Genomic DNA, 21,556 nt, shown 5'->3' on the forward strand with positions numbered 1-21,556 from the left:
GTAAATATGTTTGTAAAGATGACCCAAACTGTATAAACTTCAGTAAATAAGTGCCCAGAAAGATCACCTCCAGCTACTCCACCATCTTACCTGGTTTCTTTCTGGGTAGAGGGAAAATAGCTGGGGAAAATGCAAATGGAAAACTGGGAATTTTTCCTTCTCTCTTATGTGAATATTTTATTTCCTGCAGGCAGTAACATAAAATATTTTCATAATATCATTAACTGACTCTAAAACTGGTATTCATTAGTACAAATTCAGCATCACTAGAAAGCTAGCAAAATCTCTTAAGAACTAAAAACGGAAGCCTGTTACAAAGTTAATTCTGCATGGAGGCGTGACCTAGTGTTTTTATACCATAGGGATGAAAGTTGTCTTTATAATATGCCAGTTTGCAGGCCAAGACAGTACATTTACAGGGTTTTCTAGGCAACATCAAACACAGGATTTCTGGATGCCCATGGTCACAAGACTGAATTTCCAGTCTGAGCACCGTGTGTGTGTAGATATGTCCATGAATATGCTGAGGGGCAGATTTTTCCCGAGCTTAGAGAAGAGAGCTTAGAAGAACTGGTGACTGTTTGGTGACACTCTGTTTCAATTTCAGTCTCAAGGGAGTCAGTGCTATAGTCTCTGCACAATTGTCTTTTGTAGGTCTGAGATTCTCCATTCCCAAATGCTTCATTTTTCCTCAGCTTGGCAGAAGGTTTATCTGCTCCCCCCAAGCACATGGCAGCAGATGAATTCATGCTTGTAAAACGAGTCAGTATTTGTCAAAGCTCACTCCCTAAGGCAGATGATCCCGCACATTCAGATAGGCTGAAGGCCATTGAGCCAGTGACCTGCTGCTGAGTCTCCTGTGACTTCTGGCACAAATGTGTTTCCAGAAGGTCAGAGCAAGTCATGTGGGACCAGAATACTCGGGATGGACTTCCAGTGTTTGAGGATGATCTACCTTCACTAAATGCACCAAACTAATTAAATGAGCTTCAAAATCTGTTTAGTTGAATGGATGCTATTCCCCAAGTCAGTCAAAATGCAACTGATGCTGAAATCCAGTTAAACTAAACTGATAAAAAGCCAGCTGAAGCCTTTTCTATACACCAGCACTGGACTGGTTTATCTTCTCAGCACAATCTGACATATTCATCCTTCTTCAATTTTCCCAGTGTATTACGTCATTATAAAGGTGTTTAAATGGCTCTTCACATGCTTTATGGAAAGAGAATAGGCAATGCATCTTAATGCATCTTTATAACGATACATCTGCATTTGTACAAAGGATTTGTGCCAGTATAATTATGTTAGTTAAAAAAAAAAAAAGCCCAACCTTAACACTTAATAGAAGCACTTCCACAGGGACAAAAAAGTGTATTTACAAAGTGGAATATAAAGTAGAAGGCATGGAGAAACATCAACTTAATTTAAGGCTTTTTAATGAATGCATTTAACATGCAATTTCAGTGGTACAATTTCTGTGCATTAACCCAAGCCTCCCACTGATTCTCCAGGTATGACATGGGGTGAAGTACTTATAAAATGAGGAAAATAAATATCCACTTTTGATAAGCCTCTGAGAGCCTCAAACAGAAGAGGCTATGCAAATATAAACTATGATTATTAGTTTTACTCATCCAGCAGTGAGTTACACAACAAAACATCAAAAGCCCCTTTGAAAATGTACATTTACCAACAAACTGTAGGAAGAAGTTTAAATTACTTTTCTCAAAGCATGTAGCTCACTGTGAAACCAGCTGCTCTGAGTGTGAATCAGCAGCCTCAGCTGCTCTCCCAGAGTCAAACCCACCAGCACTTTTCTAAATTCACCCTCATTAAAAATTTTGATGATCCTGGTAGATGTCCCTCAGGTACTTACCAAGCAGCATTGTTGATACAAGGAGGGGGAAAAAAAAACCAAAATACAAGATTTCTTTTCACTGCAATTACTTTGAAGAGAGGAGAGAAGTCATTCTTCATTATTTCAGTTTCTAATCCCAGCAGGTTTGCACCATTATCTGATGAAAATGTCCTTTCTCATTGTTTGAAGGCATAGTCAGAGGGACCAGTGTGAAAACCAACTTTCTAAAGCAGATACCTGTGCTGTTGTGCTAGGAGTATGGCAATAACCTTGCCTCCTGCCCAGTCACCACCGCCAGCGCATGGCTGCAGGCCTTCCTCTTAGCACTGCCACTGCAATGCCCACTCCCTTTCAAAGGAGTGCTTTTATGACAAAGGAGTGTTTAAAAGTAGCTCTGTCCTAAAAAAATTCCTGCCTGTATGCTAGAAGATGTCTGTAGCTGCCATATTTGAGTGACCTCAAGCAAATGTGCTTAATTTGCAAGTACAAATGGAGCTTGCGTTGGACCAGCAAATGACTGAGGCTGTAAGTTTGGCTGAATGCTGAAAGTCAACTAGCTGAAAGTTAGCTAGCTTTGATGGTGGTAGTACAGTGGATGTGGTTTATCTCTATTTCAATAAAGCATTTGACACCATGTCCCACAGCATCCTGGCAGCAAAACTGAGAAAGTGTGGACTATATGATCGGGTAGTGAGGTGGATTGTTAACTGGTTGAAGGGAAGAATACAGAGAGTTGTGATCAGTGGGGCAGGGTCTAGTTGGAGGCCTGTATCTAGTGGAGCCCCTCAGGGGTCAGTGCTGGGACCAGTACTGTTCAATATATTCATTAATGATCTTGATGAGGGAAGAGAGGGCGCTGTTAGCAAGTTTGCTGACAATACTAAACTGGAGTGACTGACACACCAGAAGACCTCGACAGGCTGCAGAGCTGGGAGAAATCTAATGAAGTTCAACAAGGGCAAGTGTAGAGTCTTGCATCTGAGAAAGAATAACCTCTGGTACCAGTATAGGTTGCGGAATGAACTGTTAGAGAGCAGTGTAGGGGAAAGGGACCTAGGGGTCTTGGTGGACAGCAGGATGACCATGAGCCAGCAATGTGGCCTCGTGGCCAAGAAGGCCAATGACATCCTGGAGTGTATTACAAGGGCTGTGGTTATCAGATCGAGAGAGGTTCTCCTTGTCTACTCTGCCCTTGTGAGACCACATCTGGAATATTGTCTCCAGTTCTGGGCCCCTCAGTTCAAGAAGGACAGGGAGCTGCTGGAGGGAACTCAGCACAGGACCACAAAGAATACGAAGGGAGTGGAGCATCTCCCTTATGATGAAAGGTTGAGGGATTTGGACTCTTTAGCTTGGAGAAGAGGAGATGGGTGATCTCATTAATGTTTACAAATATGTGAAGGGCAGGTGTCAGGAGGATGGAGCCAGGCTTTTCTCAGTGGTGTTCAATGGTAGGAAAAGGGATAATGGGTATAAGCTGGAACATAAGAGATTCCAAAGAAATACAAGGAAGAATTTCTTTACTGTGGGGATGATGAAGCACTGGAATGGGCTGCCCAGATGGGTTGTGGAGTCTCCTTCTCTGAGGACATTCAAAACCCACCTTGGTGAGTTCCTATGTGACCTACTCTAGGAAGTCCTGCTGTGACAGGGCGATTGGTCTAGATGATCTTCTGAGGTCCCTTCCAGCCCTTGAGATTCTGGCATTCAGCCACAGCAGCCTGCCCACAAACTGTGAGCAAACAGGATTGTATGACCACCACAGCATATCATGTGTAGTGCCATCACCTCAACATCTATCACAAGTGGACCTATGTGTCTACAGCCAAGTTGGTCAGCTGTGACTCTTGGCCCTCAGAAAAAATTGGCATGCCCATTACTCAAGTGCATGGCATCCTTAAACCTTCCACCTCAGCCATGCCTTCCCTCTATGTAAAACACACATATTTAAGACTGGAAATGTGTCCTTGCAGGCACTTGTGCAAGCCAGGCTATGTTTGCACAGAAACAGTTGGCTGGAGCTGGGTGCATGGTTCAGTTTGCAGCAGACAGAAGGGTAAAACCAAGCTCATTTTACTAAGTGTGTTGGTTGCTGAAGTTAATGGAAGCAATGAGGATTATCCTTGCCTCATCCTCTCATTTTGAGACATGCTTCTGAAAATACACACAGAACATTTCTGTTGAAATTGTTGTCACTCTTATGTAGCTGTAAGGATGCTCTCTCTAGTTATCAGTAAAAGAATGTGTGCAAACTCATAGGATGCAAATAAGTATTTGTGACAAACTGGGTCTATGAACAGTTTACAATGGGGTAAATTTCTTTTAGAGTGTTTGAGGACCATGCTTCTTTACTTTACTGAAAAGAATTTGGATTTCCTTTTTCCCATGAAGAGATAGTGCATTCAGTAATATGACAGCTAATCCAATTCTTTGTGCCCATTGAGTGGCAGTTGCTAGATCACTTCAGACATGGTAAGAATGACATGCAACCTTGAATGCAAAACTTGCCAGTTGAAATACAACGTAAGGAGAGTCCAATAGTCTTTCCAGCCCTGCACAACTGAGCTTAAGCTCGATGGGTGATGCAGAACCGGGGCATGCATGCTGCCCTACGCCAGCTCCCCCAAGAACATGCTGTGGCACATGAAGTGCAAAGAGACATCTTCAGTTCTCCCAGTGGATTTCAGTACAAGGCAAAAAAGCATTTGGAGATGCAGCCATCTTAAATTCCACCTTGTGCTTGTGCCTTGTATTTCCTGGTGGCTGCCTCTTGGTCTCCAGAGACATCCTGCCAAAGGAGATATTGGACACAAGGCTATAGCTCAAACTGAGGTTTTCGAAGTACAGACCTCAGCATTCATCTGGAGAGTAAGTGGGGAGTAACTAGCATTCTGTAAATTTGTGCCCAGACTTGCTGAGCACTCACTCAAGACCTCAGAAGTTACTTGCCTGACTTTTTACAGCCAACACCTGGAGTACACTAGTAGAAGTAGGGAGCAGTTATTACAAAACATTTGTTGAACACGTGTTGAAAGTACACATAGGTGAACTTGCCTCAAAGAACCAAATAAGTGAATGTAAGAACATAACATTTATAAAAGCAGTTATAAGACTAGAATCATTGCTGTGAAATGAAGTTTTAAATAGATATTGCAGATATCTGTGCTGTGATACCTCAGAAAAAACATCATCATCAAAAAAACAGCTGTTCATGCTCTGCTGCAGCAGATTGACCCTGGATGGACAACAGGTACCCACTAAAGCTGTTCTATCATTCCTCCTTCTCAGTTGGACAGGGGAGAGAAAAAATAATGAAAAGTTCTTGGGTCAAGATAAGAACAGGGAGAGATCACTCACCAATTACTGCCATGGGTGACACAAATTCAACTTGAGGATAATTAATTTATTTCTAATTAAATCAGAGAAGGCTAATAAAAAATAAAACCAAACCCTAAAATACCTTCTCCTCCCACTCCCTTCTTCTGAGGCTCAACTTTGCTCCCAGTTTCTCTGTCTCCTCCCCAACAAAGGCATGGGGTGATGGGAAATGGGGGTTGCATTCAGTTGTTTCTGCCGCTCCTTCCACCTCAGGGAGAGGACTCCTCACATTCTTCCACTGCTCCAGCATGGGGTCCTCCCACAGGAGACAGTCCTCCATGAGCCATAGCTGGGATAGACTGTATCTTCATTAGCAGACTGTGCAGCCGAGCAGGAAGAGCTATGGAAAGCACTGAAGATGCCAAGCATCCAAATTCAGCATTTCTGTGAGCTGTGGATTATTACTCTGATCTCCCTGTAATGTGGTCCTATGCATTAGGCACACACCAGGAGTGCATTTTCCAGTTTTGTTTCATTTGCAGGAAGTCCCTGGCTGTGTGAAATCTTCACACTGCAATCCAAGGAAAGGGGCTGAAATTCCCTTTAGAAGCACTGTAAGGGAAGGTGATGGAGGAGAGGTACCTTCTGTTCTATCACTGTCATCTCGTCTCTGACACTGACTCCCCTTGCTTACCTTGGATTTTGTCATTTACCTTTCCAGCATTTCACTGGTTTCCTGCTTTGGCAGGGGAGTTGGACCAGACAATCTCCAAAGGTCCCTTCCAACCCCTACTATTCTATGATTCTATGAAAGCAGCTGGGAGGTGCTTAGCAAGTTCATAGGACTCATGTGTGAACTAAACAGCTCCAATGTGCAGTGCTACAGGAACTGCAGAAAGAGAAGACAAAGAAAACGATCTCTCTTACTTAACTGCTCTAAAATACAGCTGTAAATTGTGTTATGATTTTGTCAATATATGGTGCTTGCAAAGATTTCAAATAAATAATGTTATGACCTCAGGGGCTTTATTGATTTTGCAATAATTTCGAACAGAAACCACTCAGTTTCCCGTTTGCTGACAAATTCTTTGCTCCCCAAGGAATTCCTATTGAACGTATATTAAAGAGGGGGTAAAATAATTCCAGGGAAATACAGAGGGCTTTGTGCATGGACTCTGTTCAGCGAATGGGTATTTAACCTCTGACCAGTGACGACAGGTCTCTTTTAGCTCTATTAGATCAACAGCAAGCTACTATAATTAAATAAAAAAACTGTTTAGAACCTCACCAAATGTGTCCTGGGAATTAAAGCATATGGCAGGGATAGGGAAAAAAGACTTTCCATATGCTAATGACCCTTGATGTCTGAAATAAATTAGATCCATTAGAGTTTACGCTCAATAAAAGAAAGACTTTAAGCACTCCAAAGTTAGTGACTCGAGACTGATTTTGGCTTAGAAATTCAATCTGCCTGCTTATTAATTCTTAGTAAGGCTCTGGAGGAGACAGGGGGTGCAAAATCATAATTCTATGCTGTATCACAATTTTAAAGTGCAATCAGTTTCTTTTCTGTCTTTTTTTTTAAATTAATTCATTTTTCATGCTTCCCATTTTTGTTATCCTCATTAATTTGATTTTGTTCCCATTTTTGTTTAATTTCTTTCTGTTTAAGGTTTCATTTATCCTATTTCAACTGAACAGAGAACCCAGAATGAATATGGATTTTCTTGTAAGTTTAACATTTGATTTTATGTTCCTGGATGCTAACTTGCTGCTGTTCCTTGGGTCAAGTTTTACTCTTACTCCAGCTCTGTGTGAGTAGGCAGAGGAAGCTATTCGGCAGAGTAAGCAGCGTGCTGCTTGCTTGACAGCAGTCGCAGTGTTTTGCTGTCAGTGGGTTGACACAGGATGATAACTGCTCTTATGCATGAGGAAAATGGGAGAAGGTGCTGCCTCAGAGATAGAAACTGGAGAGAATAAACTCTCCTCTCATTAAAATTTCCTTAATAAATGGAAGAAATGTGGTGCAGGAGTAACTTTATTTTGAGCTGGAACCTCAGACATCAGCTTCCTGAACTGCTGGGGGAAAAAAAAAAAAAAAAAAAGTGATGTTTCGAGGCTGATACTTCAAAGGTCTGAAAGCTGGGAACTCGATTGATCAGTCCATTTCAATATGTGCCAGCTCTCACCTCTGCACTGGAGAGCCACCTGGCTTAAATGGCTGGAAGGCAGGGAGCAGAAAAATAAAATAAAAATTATTTCACAAGCTTCTTACACTTTCATTTTTTCATTATGCTATCTCTAAAACTGGGATTCTTCACAATATAGAAGCACATCAAATTTTGGTCATATATTCAGGCCTTTTGGGGAAAAAAAAAGTCTAGTGGATAATGATGCTAGACACTAGCCTGGAATTAGTGCCAAAGATATGGTATAAGCAGCTAGTAGAAATATCATAGCCATTTTCTCACAAGACAGCTCTAATAAATCTCGGTTCCTTTTTGTAAATTACTAGAGTATCTCTTGTGCTTACTTCAGCTTTTATCTGAATACAGATGTGTTAATGCCAGTTATGAGAATTCTGTGTTTGATTTTCTGCTTTGCTAGATTATTCTCTTATAAAGGGAAATGAATAGAAGGGATAAGTGTCTTAACACATTATAGTTCCAAAAAAAAAAAACCCAAGCAAAAAAACAAATTCAAAGCTACAACATGATATTTCAGGCATTCTATAGAAAATGGACTTGAGAGGCGGATGACTTTTTTTTAAATTGAAAAATAAGGCTTCTGAAGTTTAAAAACCCACAGCATTTTTTTTGCGATCAGGTGAACCACTAAATACTAGGATTATGATACCATGTCAGTAAGACACACTGGTTTATTTCAAAGGGAGAATTTGCTTCATGAAACAAATTTTATCACAGATCTTACGCTTAATAATTCACAGTCTAAGTACTAGATAGATGCACAAGTAGATAAAGAAAGAGTTAGAACACAAGTTAGAGAGAAATCAAAGATCATTTTGCATCAGAAGGGCATATCTCTGTTATATAGCTTTGGAAATGGATTTTAAATTATCCAATAAAAAGATAGTAAATATCTGCAGGAAACTAGAATATGAATGTGTTTTCTTGGAAGTCCCTATGAGGAGCACATTTCTTCAAGTTTGCTGACCTCTCTCCCTATAGCTGCTCCTGACTCAGATGATGTTGCTCTCTACGTCGGGATCGTCATAGCTGTGATTGTATGCCTGGCTATTTCCGTGGTTGTGGCCCTGTTTGTCTATCGCAAGAACCACCGTGACTTTGAGTCAGATATTATCGACTCCTCTGCGCTAAATGGGGGATTTCAGCCTGTTAACATCAAAGCTGCAAGGCAAGGTCAGTTGTCATTTCACTTCATGTTGACCGATACAGAGAGATGCTATAAGGTTATGGTCTCTTGGGCCACATGGATGATATTTGCTGGATGCTTGTTGGCACTTTGTAAAAGGGAGAAATATTATATCTGTTTGTTTTTGATGGTGAAGTGCTCAAAACTCATATTGGCATTTTTCAAATGTGCCCAAGAACATAAAGCACGGGAATTAAACTCCTGTAGAGAGAGTGTAAATGTGAGAGTGAAACACAGAGACATTTATGGAAATATAGGTCCAGCAAAGCTGTGACAGAAACAGTGGAGGCAGGATTCATCACAGAAGTGATCTTACTGTACAGTAATTCTATCACAGCTTCCTCCCTTTTATTTCACTAATAGCTTTTTTTTACTGTGCCCTGTCTCCACAGACAGAAATAGTTGTTTCAAAAATCTCGTACTTTCAATAGACAATGTAGAAGAAGTTGCTGTAGAGCATCATTTAAAAATAAGGATTTTTAAACTGGTGCATAACAGCTTGGTTATTGCCACACTTCACTGGCCAGAAAAATAAAAAAACCACTCTAAAGTTAGTGCTGTCTTTTGCAAGACTTGTATTTAGGCTGTAGAGTTCCCTTTTTCCCCCCAATATGTGTGCAAAATGAATAAATGAAATAGTTGTTAAGATGACAAAGGTGTCATATGGAAAATTAGCAGAAATATCATTTTCTTTGCTGGGGATACTTTTAAAACAAATCACTAAAAAAATGTAATCGGGCACTAATCTCACACTGTGGGGAGCCATGGGCATGATGACTTCCTAGGTTTGTCCTGTCTTTTATTTCAGGAACACTATTATTAGGCCAATTTGATAAACTGGTTAATGATTCTCACTTAGCATTTAGGGAGGGGATATCAATTAATAAAATTAGGCCTACTGAGTATGGAAAACTTCTTGCCCCAAAGCTAAGCATATCATACTGGAAACCTGAGTACAGCCTGGAAAAATAATCCTAATGAAAAATCCTTAGAGCAGAAATGTGCTGTAATTCTGTATTAGATTCCATAGCAGCTGGTCCACTACAAGCCCTGGGAGTTTGCTGGAGAGCTGCATGGAAAAGGAGACCAAGGTCAGTCTGCAAGGGTTTTTTATGTCTTAATCTTTGGTATAAAATGCAGAATATGGTCCCAAATCGTTACTCTGAAGAAAGTCATTAGAATAGAGTACTAGTATGGTTCTTCCTTCTCATCTCCAATGCAGACCTCCTGGCAGTACCACCAGACCTCACTTCTGCTGCAGCCATGTACAGGGGTCCTGTTTACGCCTTGCATGATGTCTCTGATAAAATCCCAATGACCAATTCTCCTATCCTGGACCCACTGCCCAACCTGAAAATCAAAGTTTACAACACCTCTGGCGCAGTCACTCCACAGGATGACCTCTCTGACTTCTCCTCCAAGCTATCCCCTCAGATTACACAATCTTTACTGGAGAATGAGACCCTGAACATGAAAAACCAGAGCCTTGCTCGGCAAACAGATCCATCATGCACTGCATTTGGGACCTTCAACTCTTTAGGAGGTCATCTAGTAATTCCTGGTTCAGGTAAGTGCTTGCCATGTTGGCTTAAAGTCTTGGTTGTTTTGTGTTTTTAAATGGAGTTAGCTTGCTTTTATGCAGGAAAAAAACAGGGTTACTCCCAGGACTCTGCCTTGTCTTTGCATAGAACAAACATGGGGGTTTCCCCCACTTTAGATCTGCCGAAGTAGACTCAGCATCCTCAACTTTTTCCTTTCATGCAGTTCTAGAAAACGGACTCCAAGCCAAAGAAGCCATGATCTTGTCATCATGCATAAAAAGGACAAATTAATTAAAAACCAATTGGTTGTTCCACTTTCGATTCATTGCAAACTGTGTGATATTGAAGGAGCACAGCAGAATACTATTTTTTTTAAGGCCTTTTTCTTGCACACATTAAATACCCAAGGAAAATAAGGCCCAAGGGTCTCTTTCTATATTTCTCTCCTTGTCATATGTATTGTTGACTTGTTTTACAACTAGGAAAGAGAGGAACCGAGCAGTAAGTGCCTTCTGATGTAATTGCAAAGTGCTCTCAGTCCTTCTCATAAGGTATGAGGCCAGGCTGCCAGGCCCCCTTCAAGCCACACAGGCAGTTTCAGATAATTCAGGGAGCTCCTGGACAGCCTTGGGAGAACTAGAAACTCACAGATGGATTTTTCAGGCAAGCCATATTGCTGTTTGGCTCTTAAACGGAACATTAGTGTTTAAAGGAAGTTCAGCACCTAGATGTCCCAGAGAGTTTGACATCAACATCTAAAGTGAGGTTGGATCAAATGCATGAAACACCGCATGTGGGGGATATGTAGTGTTGGTGAGCAGTAGTCCTGTTCTCTATGGTACTGTGGAGCAGGGGGCAAAAACTAGCTATAAAATTTAAGTGAAAGCTGAACTATTTGAAGAAATCCAGTGCTAACTGCTGAGAAATGTTCAAAATTCATGCAATACAATTCTGGATTTCACATTTCTTTAAGTAGCAACTGAAGGTAGACATTTATACTCAGGTTTCTTATGCCATGGTGGTGCACATTGCCAGTGAAGTCTATTAATCGCTTTTAATTCACACATCTACAAATTTGTAAAGAAAAAAAAGTTTATTGCTGTAATCCCTTCAAAATTACTAAAATACTAAAAATTACTAAAATTACTAAAATAACAGTTTGGTAAAACATATCAATCCATCTACTGCTACCATATATTCCTCCATACGACTTCTAGATACGTGTGTATCATGCTAGTAACATGATCAAAGCCCTTCATTTACACTACATCTGCCTTTTTACAGTTGAAAACATGCACAGGTGAGGTTGTAAGAGGCCTGTAAAGAAGCAAATGTCAGAAGAAGTTCATGGAAGATGCTTTCTTAGCTAATCCCTCTCCTTCAAAACTAGGTATGGGACTGAGCCCCTGTACACCTACATGGGAGATCTCTAGTGTAACCAAACTGCGTGTGCTGAAGAAGAGACAGGACCATGCAAGATTCCTATAAAACTTCTCTTATGTCTATGCATATATGTAAATAATCTGATTGTAGGTTTGTTTTCAGCTATGTAGTAGTAACTCTATTAAAATCCTTGCCACTGATTCCCAGCTAATCTATATCTGCAAAGACAGCTGGCTGAGACGTGTCCAGCAGAGGGAAATAGCTGGTTTATGTGCTGTGTTTGTCATGTTAACGACAGGACATTTCAGAAGGCAGTAATGTAAGAACAGTGTTTTGTAATCATCACTGAAAAGGTCATTGAGAATATTTGCCCACATTTTTTTCAAGATTGAATACCCAAAGTTTGAGCCACTTTACAGGACTAAGCACATTCAAAATACCAAGAAGCCCAATTTTGTCTCCCTGGTAGTCTAATTAGAAGCTAAATGCATTAAAAGACAGGCTGGCAGTTGCAAAAGCTGTCTTTCAGGAGACAGCTAATTCTTGTTGCTTTTGGGACAGTGCCCCACTGCCTTTCTTTTCTGATTTTAATTAAGTAAGAATTGATAAGGGAGAGATGTCTCATTACAGCTGTTGGAAATTTTAGTCAGAGTTGTTCATTATTCCATCATTTTACAAGGTAAGCAGCAGTGTAACCATCTGTCTGCTCTTTAAATAATATAAAAGGGAAGAAAATCCTATTCTTCACTCCCATATTTCAGTGCCAAGGCACAAGAGGAGTAACAGACCAGCTGAGTACTGGAGATGCCACGCTTGCAGTAAATACTTTTTCTTTCAAGTTGTTGAGGTCATTTAGAGTCTGCTGGTGAGGTTGAATGAGAATCTGGCATCACAGGCTTCATCCTGTCACTCCTCTTCACAGGTCGACTTGCCTCTTTTCTCCATTTTATCTTTTGTGTCTCTTCTGTTCTGCAGGAGTAAGCTTGCTGATCCCCGCAGGGGCTGTTCCACAAGGAAGAGTCTATGAAATGTATCTGACAGTTCACAGGAAGGAAAACATGAGGTAAAAGACTGCCTTTATTTGCTTGTGCATTAATGGAGTGGGAAAATGCAGTAACTGAAGACTTGTAGTAATATTCTTGCACAAAGCCTACTACATTGAAGCCATTTTCTGACTTGGAGGTAAACATGAGCAAAGTCACGAATAAACTTCCACAAAACCAGCTGACACTTTTATTTTCCTAACCAAGAGTTGCATTTTGCAGCAAGCCTGTGCACTTGGCTCGGACAATCTCCTCTCCTATTACAATGAAGGTGAATTTTTATTTTACCTTTCATGGGCTTGGCAAGTCCATCTCCCTCACCTCTCCTTGCTCCAAGGTGAAAGTAAGCAAGTAATTGTCCTGCATAGCCTCAGGCACTCCGCAGCAAGAACTGTCCAGAGCCAATGTTGTTCTCACTGTTATCTGCTGCGTGTGTGGCCAGTTCATATTCTAGATCTTAATGTCTACTGAGTGATCTGGCAGCCTTGGCATAAAAACAAGTTTACAAAAAGGCCAAGGTACTGTTTGAAGCAGTTGAGGAAAACCTAATGAAGAGAAAGGTGAGATTTTAGTCTGCAAAATGGACTCGTGCACAAAGGCTGAATGGCAAGCGTGAATCTGAGCAGTGATTACACAGTACTTTGCCTCTTTTCCCCTCCTCATAGCCAGATACATTTTTTGGCTCAGCCTCTTAATGGCTTTTATTATGTGCTAAGCCACAGCTGTTTATACACTGTGTGATATTGAACACTATTCTTTAGCTTGATAGTCTTTACCCATGCTAAAACAATTTGCTTAAAGAAAAATAAGTAACCCCTCCACCCACCCTTTTGCATACATTATTCATTACCTGCTCTCTGAAAGTAGCTAATTAGAGCTGAAAAAAAAAAAAGAAAAAAAAGAGCCATGTTTCTGTTCATAGTATTGATTGCATTCCTATTACTTTTGGCTGTGTTTTAATGACACCGATAAACAGCACTGAAAAAGAACACCTTCCTGCAGAAGGAAAAAAGAAAAAAAGTCAGATGATGTGCCATGTTACTCAATTTGCCTCCAAATCTCCCTTTCTAAAATATGTAATTCTTCTCACAAAAAATTTATTTAATTCCTGAGAGGAGCTATATGTGCAGCCAGTTATGGAAGAAATCCCTGCCTTCTTGTTCATGCAGCATTGGACAACCAGTGTCACATGCTCATCTCATTTATTTCCTTCAATAGCCACAGAGCCTCCTCTGCTTCCTTCCTCTGCAGCACTGTGTTAGTAGACACTTCACTTGCTGTAACTGAGGCAAAACCTCTTTTGCTGACTGCATGGGCCACCGATGTTGCTCCATGTGATCGGAGTCATATGGGTATCACAAGTTAGTGTGCACCATAATTATTTTTTAAATGTTCTGCTGCACTCTTAAAACACTCCAGCAGAGAGTCAGGACTATCTGTAGGCATTGCTTTTGTGGCCATGCAGTAACTGGTGAGTGTTCAATAAACCCTGTGAGGCCCTCTATTTATTTTCCTGAGCTCTGTGTAAATGTATATGGGTTGAAAAGTCCTGTAGTGTGTTGATGTAGTTTGGAAGGGGACATACAGGAAACTATAAAATGGGTGTTATAATCAGAAATGAAGGCAGGATCTTTTCTTGATATACAACCACCACTGAGGCGAGAATGTGGTCCCCATAGCTCTACCCTAAATAGAATCAGTGCAGCAACAGAGAAACTCACCATCACAGCTCACATATCTCCAGGAACTTCAATTTTAGCTCACACTTTCTTTGTAGAAATACAAAACGACTTCTGAACAGCGAAGCTATAACAGCAAATCTGTTATCCCTCAGAGTCCTGCAAATTTCCCTTTTATTTCCTTTGTTTTTCCAATACATTTCCCCAGTTGGTCTCTGAAACCTGTAGTATAGAAATGTGAGAGACCTCACAACCCAGTAATATCACTCTTTGTGCTGCCTTGCAGATTGGTTAGACAGAATTTTTGAGACTCTGTTCCATTTCATATCCATCAAAGCATCTTAGAGCAGTAGAGTCACCCTTGAAAGCATTATCTTTCTGCAGTGTATTGGGGTTCTGATGGCTTAGAATAAACACCACTCAGAGGCAGTTGTTTCCTCCAAGTGTGTTAATGTGCTTGTGACACAGTGGGTTTTCCTAAACAAATACTCTAGCAGGCTGTTTTTCCTGTTCCTGCACCGCAAGCCCATCCTTCTTCTGCCTGTCACTCAGGGAAAGATGTATGGAAAGCAGCTAGTGGGCTCTGGTCCTTGGCCAGCGCGTTGACCTCAGGGAGAGGTCTGTGTGCTTTGCAAAGTGGTTGCAGTGGGAAAAAAAAAATCTATAAATATATCTATATCTATATATCAATATCTATATCTATATAATAATGTGTTTGTACATGTATATATATGTGTGTGTACGTATATATAAAACTAAAAAAATTACAAGCCTGTGAGAATATTTCACAGCTATCAGACATGTTTCTGTCTTGAAGCTCATTGGCTTTTTCAATGGATATCAGATGCTCTCTCCCTTAGTCTGGGAATGTATCACAAACTTTGAGTTTTGCAAGAAATAGTATGAGTATAAACATTCAACCTTCAGGATTTTCTTGACTGCCTCAGGTTAAAAACAAATTTAGCTGTGAGCTAAATTAGTGAAGCTGTGTGCTTTCTTTGGAAACATCTGGCAATGGTCAGTGCTAGACAGGGTCTGGGTCTTGATGGACCACTGGTTTGATCTCATATGGCAGTTCCTGTGTTCCTGCATGAACCCCTGCCAAGCTTGCAAATCTTTGGGTGGAGCTACTCTTGCATACTCTAATCAGAGGCAATAACTGCACTAAATATGGCACAGTGAAGGACACTCCAGTATAAGCCATGACATGGGAGATTATTTAAATGGGAGTGGATGTTGCCGTGCCCACAAAATGTGATAACCCTGAATAATGATGCAAGCACATCTCCTGAAAATCTTGATGGAAACCATGCATAAATTGTGCAACTTCCAAATTAGCCACCTTAAAAGAGAGAAGGGTCAAATGAACCTTGTCAGGGTTTGGATCAGTGGCTTCATAGTGTATATATAGACTTTATATTAATGTCACAGCATCACAGAATCTCAAGGGCTGGAAGGGACCTCGAAAGATCCTGCAGCTGATCAATGAGCTTGATCCAAGGACCAGTGTTGCTTTTTTCGCCAGTAAACTCTAAACTTAGTGATGTGAAATAAAAGAAATGGAAGTCTTCCATATCTCATTTCTCCAATTTCCTTCTACATCCTGGTTGCATAACCAAAATTACTTTGCAACTCTAAAAGACAATTTCATGAAGTGCCAGTCACTATAATTGAAAAATTCAAAATAAAAAAGACCTTTCGCATGAGCAAAATGGGAGGAAAGCTTTTCAGACCATATTCCTTCTAAAGATAGACTGGCAGAAGAATGAAGATCAGTCAAAAATATTAAGTTGCAACTTAAAAAGGAACAAATATTAAAAATAAAGGCCAGTAACAAAAGGAGAAATAAAACATCTTCCCTCTGACTTCTGGCTAAGCTGTGTGGAAGTGTTGCCATCTGTTGCTATGGGTTAGTCATTCCTCTCTCCTCACTCTGGCCTGTGCTTCCTGATCTCCTGTGATTGCCTGTAACATCTACATATGGTGCCAGGGAGCACAAGGTAGGCCCACTGAGGATAGAGATTTCTCTAGTTGTGCTCATATCTGCTGACAGCTACCATAATGAATATGGTCTTATTATAGGGAGACAATTTTGAATGAGTAATCCCATTAAAAAGACAAATATGAAGGAACCAGATATAGTGATTGAAAGTTTGTTTTCTTTTATATAAAAAAGGTTGACTGTTCTTGGTAAGTGGTGTGAGATGGGACAACATCTAAAAATATCTAAAGACCTTTCAGCTCCTGTTAGTGCCTTTTAATAGCAATGCTAAACAGAGGATTGAATTTTAATCTCAGTCAGATCTTTGTAAAACAAAAATGTCTCTTTTTGCCTGCAGCGAAGAAACTTTGGAGTCATACAGCTGAATATCCAGTCTCATCTGATAAGTTGTCCCAAGACTACTGCCAGCCTGAAGTGAGGATAGGTGTTTTGGTAGGGTGTAACAGCCCAAAAACAGGTTCTGGCCCACAGTTTTGAAGATTTCTGCTCATAGATCTTTCTGCTTTAGAGAAGATTCTCCCTTGCTCTATATCCTTCCTCATATACGTGTTGGTGCTAGATCTCCTGTGATCTATAACACAGAAATAGCAATACTCAATCTAGGCTCATCTAGGCCAAGATCCAGGCTTTGCTGGTGTAGCATCACCTGCTCCAGGAACAGGAAGAAAATTGCTCATAATTAATGACTACACAGTGACTTGTCTTCAGGGGAATTTGTTGTTTACTAATTCCATCAATTAGTGTTGGCTTTATGCCTTCAAGCAGAAAGATTAATATCTCTTGTATAATACGTCTTGTCTACTGCATCTGTTTCTGTTCTCATTAGCTATAGTTAGGCATAATCCTTTTGTTTCAAAATGGAAAATGGAAACGGTGATAAGTAAGAAAAGATCTTTCAAGAGAATTTTGTTCCTTTTTCCTGTCAGTTTATCATAGGGTGTCCCTATGCTGTTTGTGCCATTGCGTGGTTTAACCTCTTTCCTCAGGTTTCAGATGTTTATTTTTGAGATCTCACTGCATTCCCTAAACAGCCTGCTCCCTGCAGTCATGTAAGAGCTGGATAGGAAAGGAAGTATCACCTCAGCATGTTCCAACATGCCGTGTCCCATACAGCCCCAGAAATCAGATTTGCTTTTTACTACCGTGTCATATTACAAGTTAACACCTGCTGTGTTGCAGAAGTTGACCTGAGATCTTTCTCACTTTTATTGCTTTCCTTGCTACTAAGTCGTTATGTTTGGGACTTGTTTTTCTGTGGCACTGTGAGCGGCTGTACAATTATTTTCAACCCATATTTTTACCCTCTCTGGATTTTTTGAATTATTTTCTGTCTGTCATGGTTACTTGCAATAGTTCCTTATTAATTGTTATCTGTAAATGGAATGAATATGTTGCTATTTACACTGCCTTCCACATTTTGAATAGAAATCCTGGCGTCACAGCAGTCAGAGAAAGGTTTAGCATGGGCTTCAGTACAGCTGGTATTTCACCTACTTAATGATGCTGACCTCTCTTTCACACCGCTCGAGAATTTCTCTGCAGCTTGTTATATCTCAGTTTTTAAAAGTTTTCGTGCATCAGGTGGACAGTAGAGAGTCACTAGGACTGGCAGTGTTCAATAACTTTGGGGTGCTTGACCCAGACATGTGTCTGCTTGTCAATTTGGGGCTGCAAAGTCAAGCAGCCTTGCAACTGGCCCACTTTTTGGCTCTTCACTTATCAGAGTGTGCTGTATCATAAACACTCAGGTCAGGAGCATGCATCTCTCACTCACTTGGCAATAAATCTCGTTAAGTGTGATGGCAAAGATACTGTTTACTAACATTGGGAAAAACAGTTACTAAGCCTTGCTAATTTTTGTATGTCTTTTGTATGCTTGTATCCACTTCTATCATCTGACTTGCTGAGTGTGCGGTTTGGAGTGCCCCCTGACTTTGTGTTCTGCATCATTTTTTATATTGTTGTAGCACAGAATCATACCCTCCATCAGAGTCCTAAAATTTAACAGCTAACACAATTTTGTCACGGAGCAGTGGCTCAATTTAATTTTACTTTGAGACAACTTTAGGCTATATGATTTATCAGTATCATATTATTTTAACGACCTTTTGTCTTTTTTTTAACTGCATGCATCAGTGCTCAGATTCTTGTCAATTTTAACTCATTTTTCACCTAAAAGACACTGTATGGATTTTTTTATGGCAATCATGATATATTCTCACCTCTATTCTTTTTGACTGCTGGTGTTGTAATTCAGTCAAAGAAATGATGATAACTTGTATTTTTTCCTGCCTTCTTCACAGGTCAATGATCTTCTAGATGAAGTTAGGTTAACCAGATGATTAAGTCTATAGCTTGTCATATCTGTAGCTTTCCAGACAAATATTATAATTTTTAAAGATCCTTTTTGTAAGACATTGTGGTTTTTTACATGTCTTGAAGTGGGCTGTAGGAGAATGTTCAAATACCCATTAATGCACAAGTAGATGACCAAGAAAAAAAACCTGACACTGTCCATGTTTTTAAGCTTTTTGTTGCTTCTTATTAAAAAAAAAAAAGAAAAAAAAAAGCAAATGAGCCTGAATTTTAGTAAAAAATTTTAGTCAAAAACTGTCCGGTGATTTATTCAGTTCAGTCTGGCAAGAGCGTGATCCCTGATCTTCTTAATTTGAATCCAAAGATTCTTACAAGCATGCAAGAGGAGCTGGACTAGGTACTCCGTCTGCTAGTATTTCATTTCTTTTGTGTACTCTTTGTTAGGCTAAAATAGCTGCCATAATACATGATAGCTGTCCAGATTGGCTTTACATCTTTTTTGAAAGGCAGCTATATCGCAGCTGTTTGTTTCCAGTCCATGGCTTTTCAGAAACAATTGTTAAGTCATTTAGTAAACTCATCAGTTAATTTCCACAGATGCATATCATCTGGATTTACTGATTGGCATAGATTTAATTTTTTCCATGCTGGTCCTTTTTTTTTTTCCTCAAATGTTATAAAAACCTCCCACAACATTTGTAACAACAAGAGATACATTTCAAAACTGCCTTCCTCCCACTTTGAAAAAGGATTTCCCAAAAGTTTGCCTTTCATCTTCTGTGAGATAAATGGAATATTCAGGGAGAATTAAGGTGGACAAAATTAGGATCTACCTGTGGCCATATCTTTGCGATAACTGGAACAGACACGATAAATTGGATATCATATCAACTTCTGTCCTGATTTGACCTCCTTGAAAATGCTATCTAAGATTATGGCTACTTTTTTTGCTCTTTCTTTCTGCAAAGGCAAAGACTTGCAGAAATAAACAATGATTAACAATGTCTCAACTAATTGCACTAAGACTAATACAGATGTATTTGTAAAGGCAACAAGGGATTGAACCCTTAGCTGGAGCAGAGGTCCCTGTGGAGAAGAGAGAGGTCCTGTGGGCAGATCCGGAGTTTAAGTGTAGATCACATTGAACACTTTTAATCTCCCGCTTGCTGGTTTCTGGATCATGAATTTGTCCTCTCTATTATTTAGGGAGGCAGTTGATGAGGCACATTCAGCTGTATTTGTCATACACCAGATGTCAGGATAGTTAAAGTCATTCATGCTTCCTCTCTTTTTAAAGCTCCTCAGCAGTTGGTCGAGGATGGTTTACACATGCACACACGTACACACACTCACATTCCATCCTTTACAAACTACAATGTATGCTATGTATCCTAAATATTTCTATTTTTTCCAAGAACTCCCATTCCTAGTAAATGGCAGAAAGAACACTGAACTACGCTCATGTTTTTCACTGAACAGCTCCAGGGTACCACTAGAAATCTCAAGATTTGCAAGGGTGTTTTTCCTGTTGCACTATTCCTTAGTATCCCTTTGCCCTTTCTGCCCTGTTGCCAGTGCCACCTGCTCCCCACAGGCATATTTGCAACAGCTGTTCTAGTAGATCTGAATGCCTTTTAAGTAAAATGGAGTATCAATGGGTTTGGTGATGACCAAGCTCAAACTGCTCATCTCAGGTGTGCTGTATACCTCTTATGAGATTTCAGATATGCTCATCATTTCATTCTCTTCTTCATTTTTCTCTGTCGAGACAGTAAATAAGTTTCACATGTGGTGCGCACAAGAGCCACCGTTCATTTTTATACACTTCTAGACAACTGCCAAATGCAGCAGTGATCGCATTTCAGCAGTGGGTGAAATGAATCCTCTCCATACAGTCTGCAAGGATCCTTCGGAGTGGAGGGTGCTCAGCAAGTCCGATTTAAAATTTGCTGCCAACTAAACCTGCATTTTAACAAATGAGTGAGATTTGGGAAAAAAAAAAAAACCAAACAAAAAACCAACAAACCAAATGCACCCTTTGCTTGTGTAATCTTTTTGAGAGAAGTAATTTTTTATTTTTCCATAACCGAAGGTATTTTTTTTCCTTTTTCAACTCACTTAACATATCCACCTTTCTGTTCCCTCATCAGGCCACCTGTAGAAGACAACCAAACCCTGCTGACACCGGTGGTGAGCTGTGGCCCCCCAGGAGCCCTGCTGACCCGGCCTGTCATTTTAACCATGCACCATTGTGCAGAACCAAACACGGAAGATTGGCAGATCCAGCTGAAGCACCAGGCTGCCCAGGGACTGTGGGAGGTAAGGCTCCGGACCTCCAGCCTGTGTGCTGACTGCATGCAGGGTTCTCTGCTGATCCTTCAGCTGCTTTTCCAAACTGGGATGCCTGTATTTTCAGTTTTCTGTGTGAGATGAATGGCTGCTACGGGCAGGCAGGATTGCACTTCAGCACCAGGTGTCTAAACTACCCAGTGCCCGTGCAGAGGCTGCCTCAAGGCAATTTGATGCCTCCTGATTCTAGCTGTTTTCCATGAAATAGCTTTCATCACAGGATTTGGGCACTTGGGCTTTTCCTTGTGTCAGGATATTGTGATGAGGTCATGGAGACAGAGAGAAGAAAAAAAAGCAAGATAAAAAACAATGGCTGAAAATAGTTTCTTACTTGATTTCACGAAGATTTTTTTTTACAGAGGAGTTTTCACAGACTCATTTTTGCTCTGCTAGTTTATAGTCTGTTTTCAAGAAAGGGGAAATAATGCTGAAAATGATCTCTGATTCAGCACCAAGACATCATCCAGCTTGATACAATGTATAGGCCTTATATTTCTTTTCTTTTTCCCCTACTAAGATGTTGGTGGAGCATCACTTTGATTCAGTTCATTCAAGTTCCAGCTCTGCACTCTGTATGCTCAGAGGAGGTGCACAAGTGTTGCTGGGCCATGCAGGCTTGGTGGGAGCCTGGAGTAGTTCCTTGTCAGTAATGCAGCAGAAGGATGTCCCAGGGC

General features: G+C 40.4%; 1 protein-coding gene across 2 annotated transcripts in view; it reads left to right on the top strand.

The window, feature by feature from the left end:
- Nucleotides 1–21,556, top strand: part of UNC5C (unc-5 netrin receptor C) — a 261,631-nt gene that overhangs the window by 226,453 nt on the left and 13,622 nt on the right. Inside the window, exons 8-12 of one of the 2 annotated variants that reach the window (XM_061992520.1) lie at nt 6,849–6,905; nt 8,365–8,556; nt 9,792–10,136; nt 12,469–12,556; nt 20,684–20,852. In XM_061992520.1, coding sequence (XP_061848504.1) covers nt 6,849–6,905; nt 8,365–8,556; nt 9,792–10,136; nt 12,469–12,556; nt 20,684–20,852 — 851 coding nt within the window. The remainder of the gene's footprint in view (nt 1–6,848; nt 6,906–8,364; nt 8,557–9,791; nt 10,137–12,468; nt 12,557–20,683; nt 20,853–21,556) is intronic. The other variant, XM_061992521.1, reaches the window with a different exon arrangement.

This window comes from Colius striatus, chromosome 3 (genome assembly GCF_028858725.1).
Source record: "Colius striatus isolate bColStr4 chromosome 3, bColStr4.1.hap1, whole genome shotgun sequence".
NCBI lineage: Eukaryota > Metazoa > Chordata > Aves > Coliiformes > Coliidae > Colius > Colius striatus.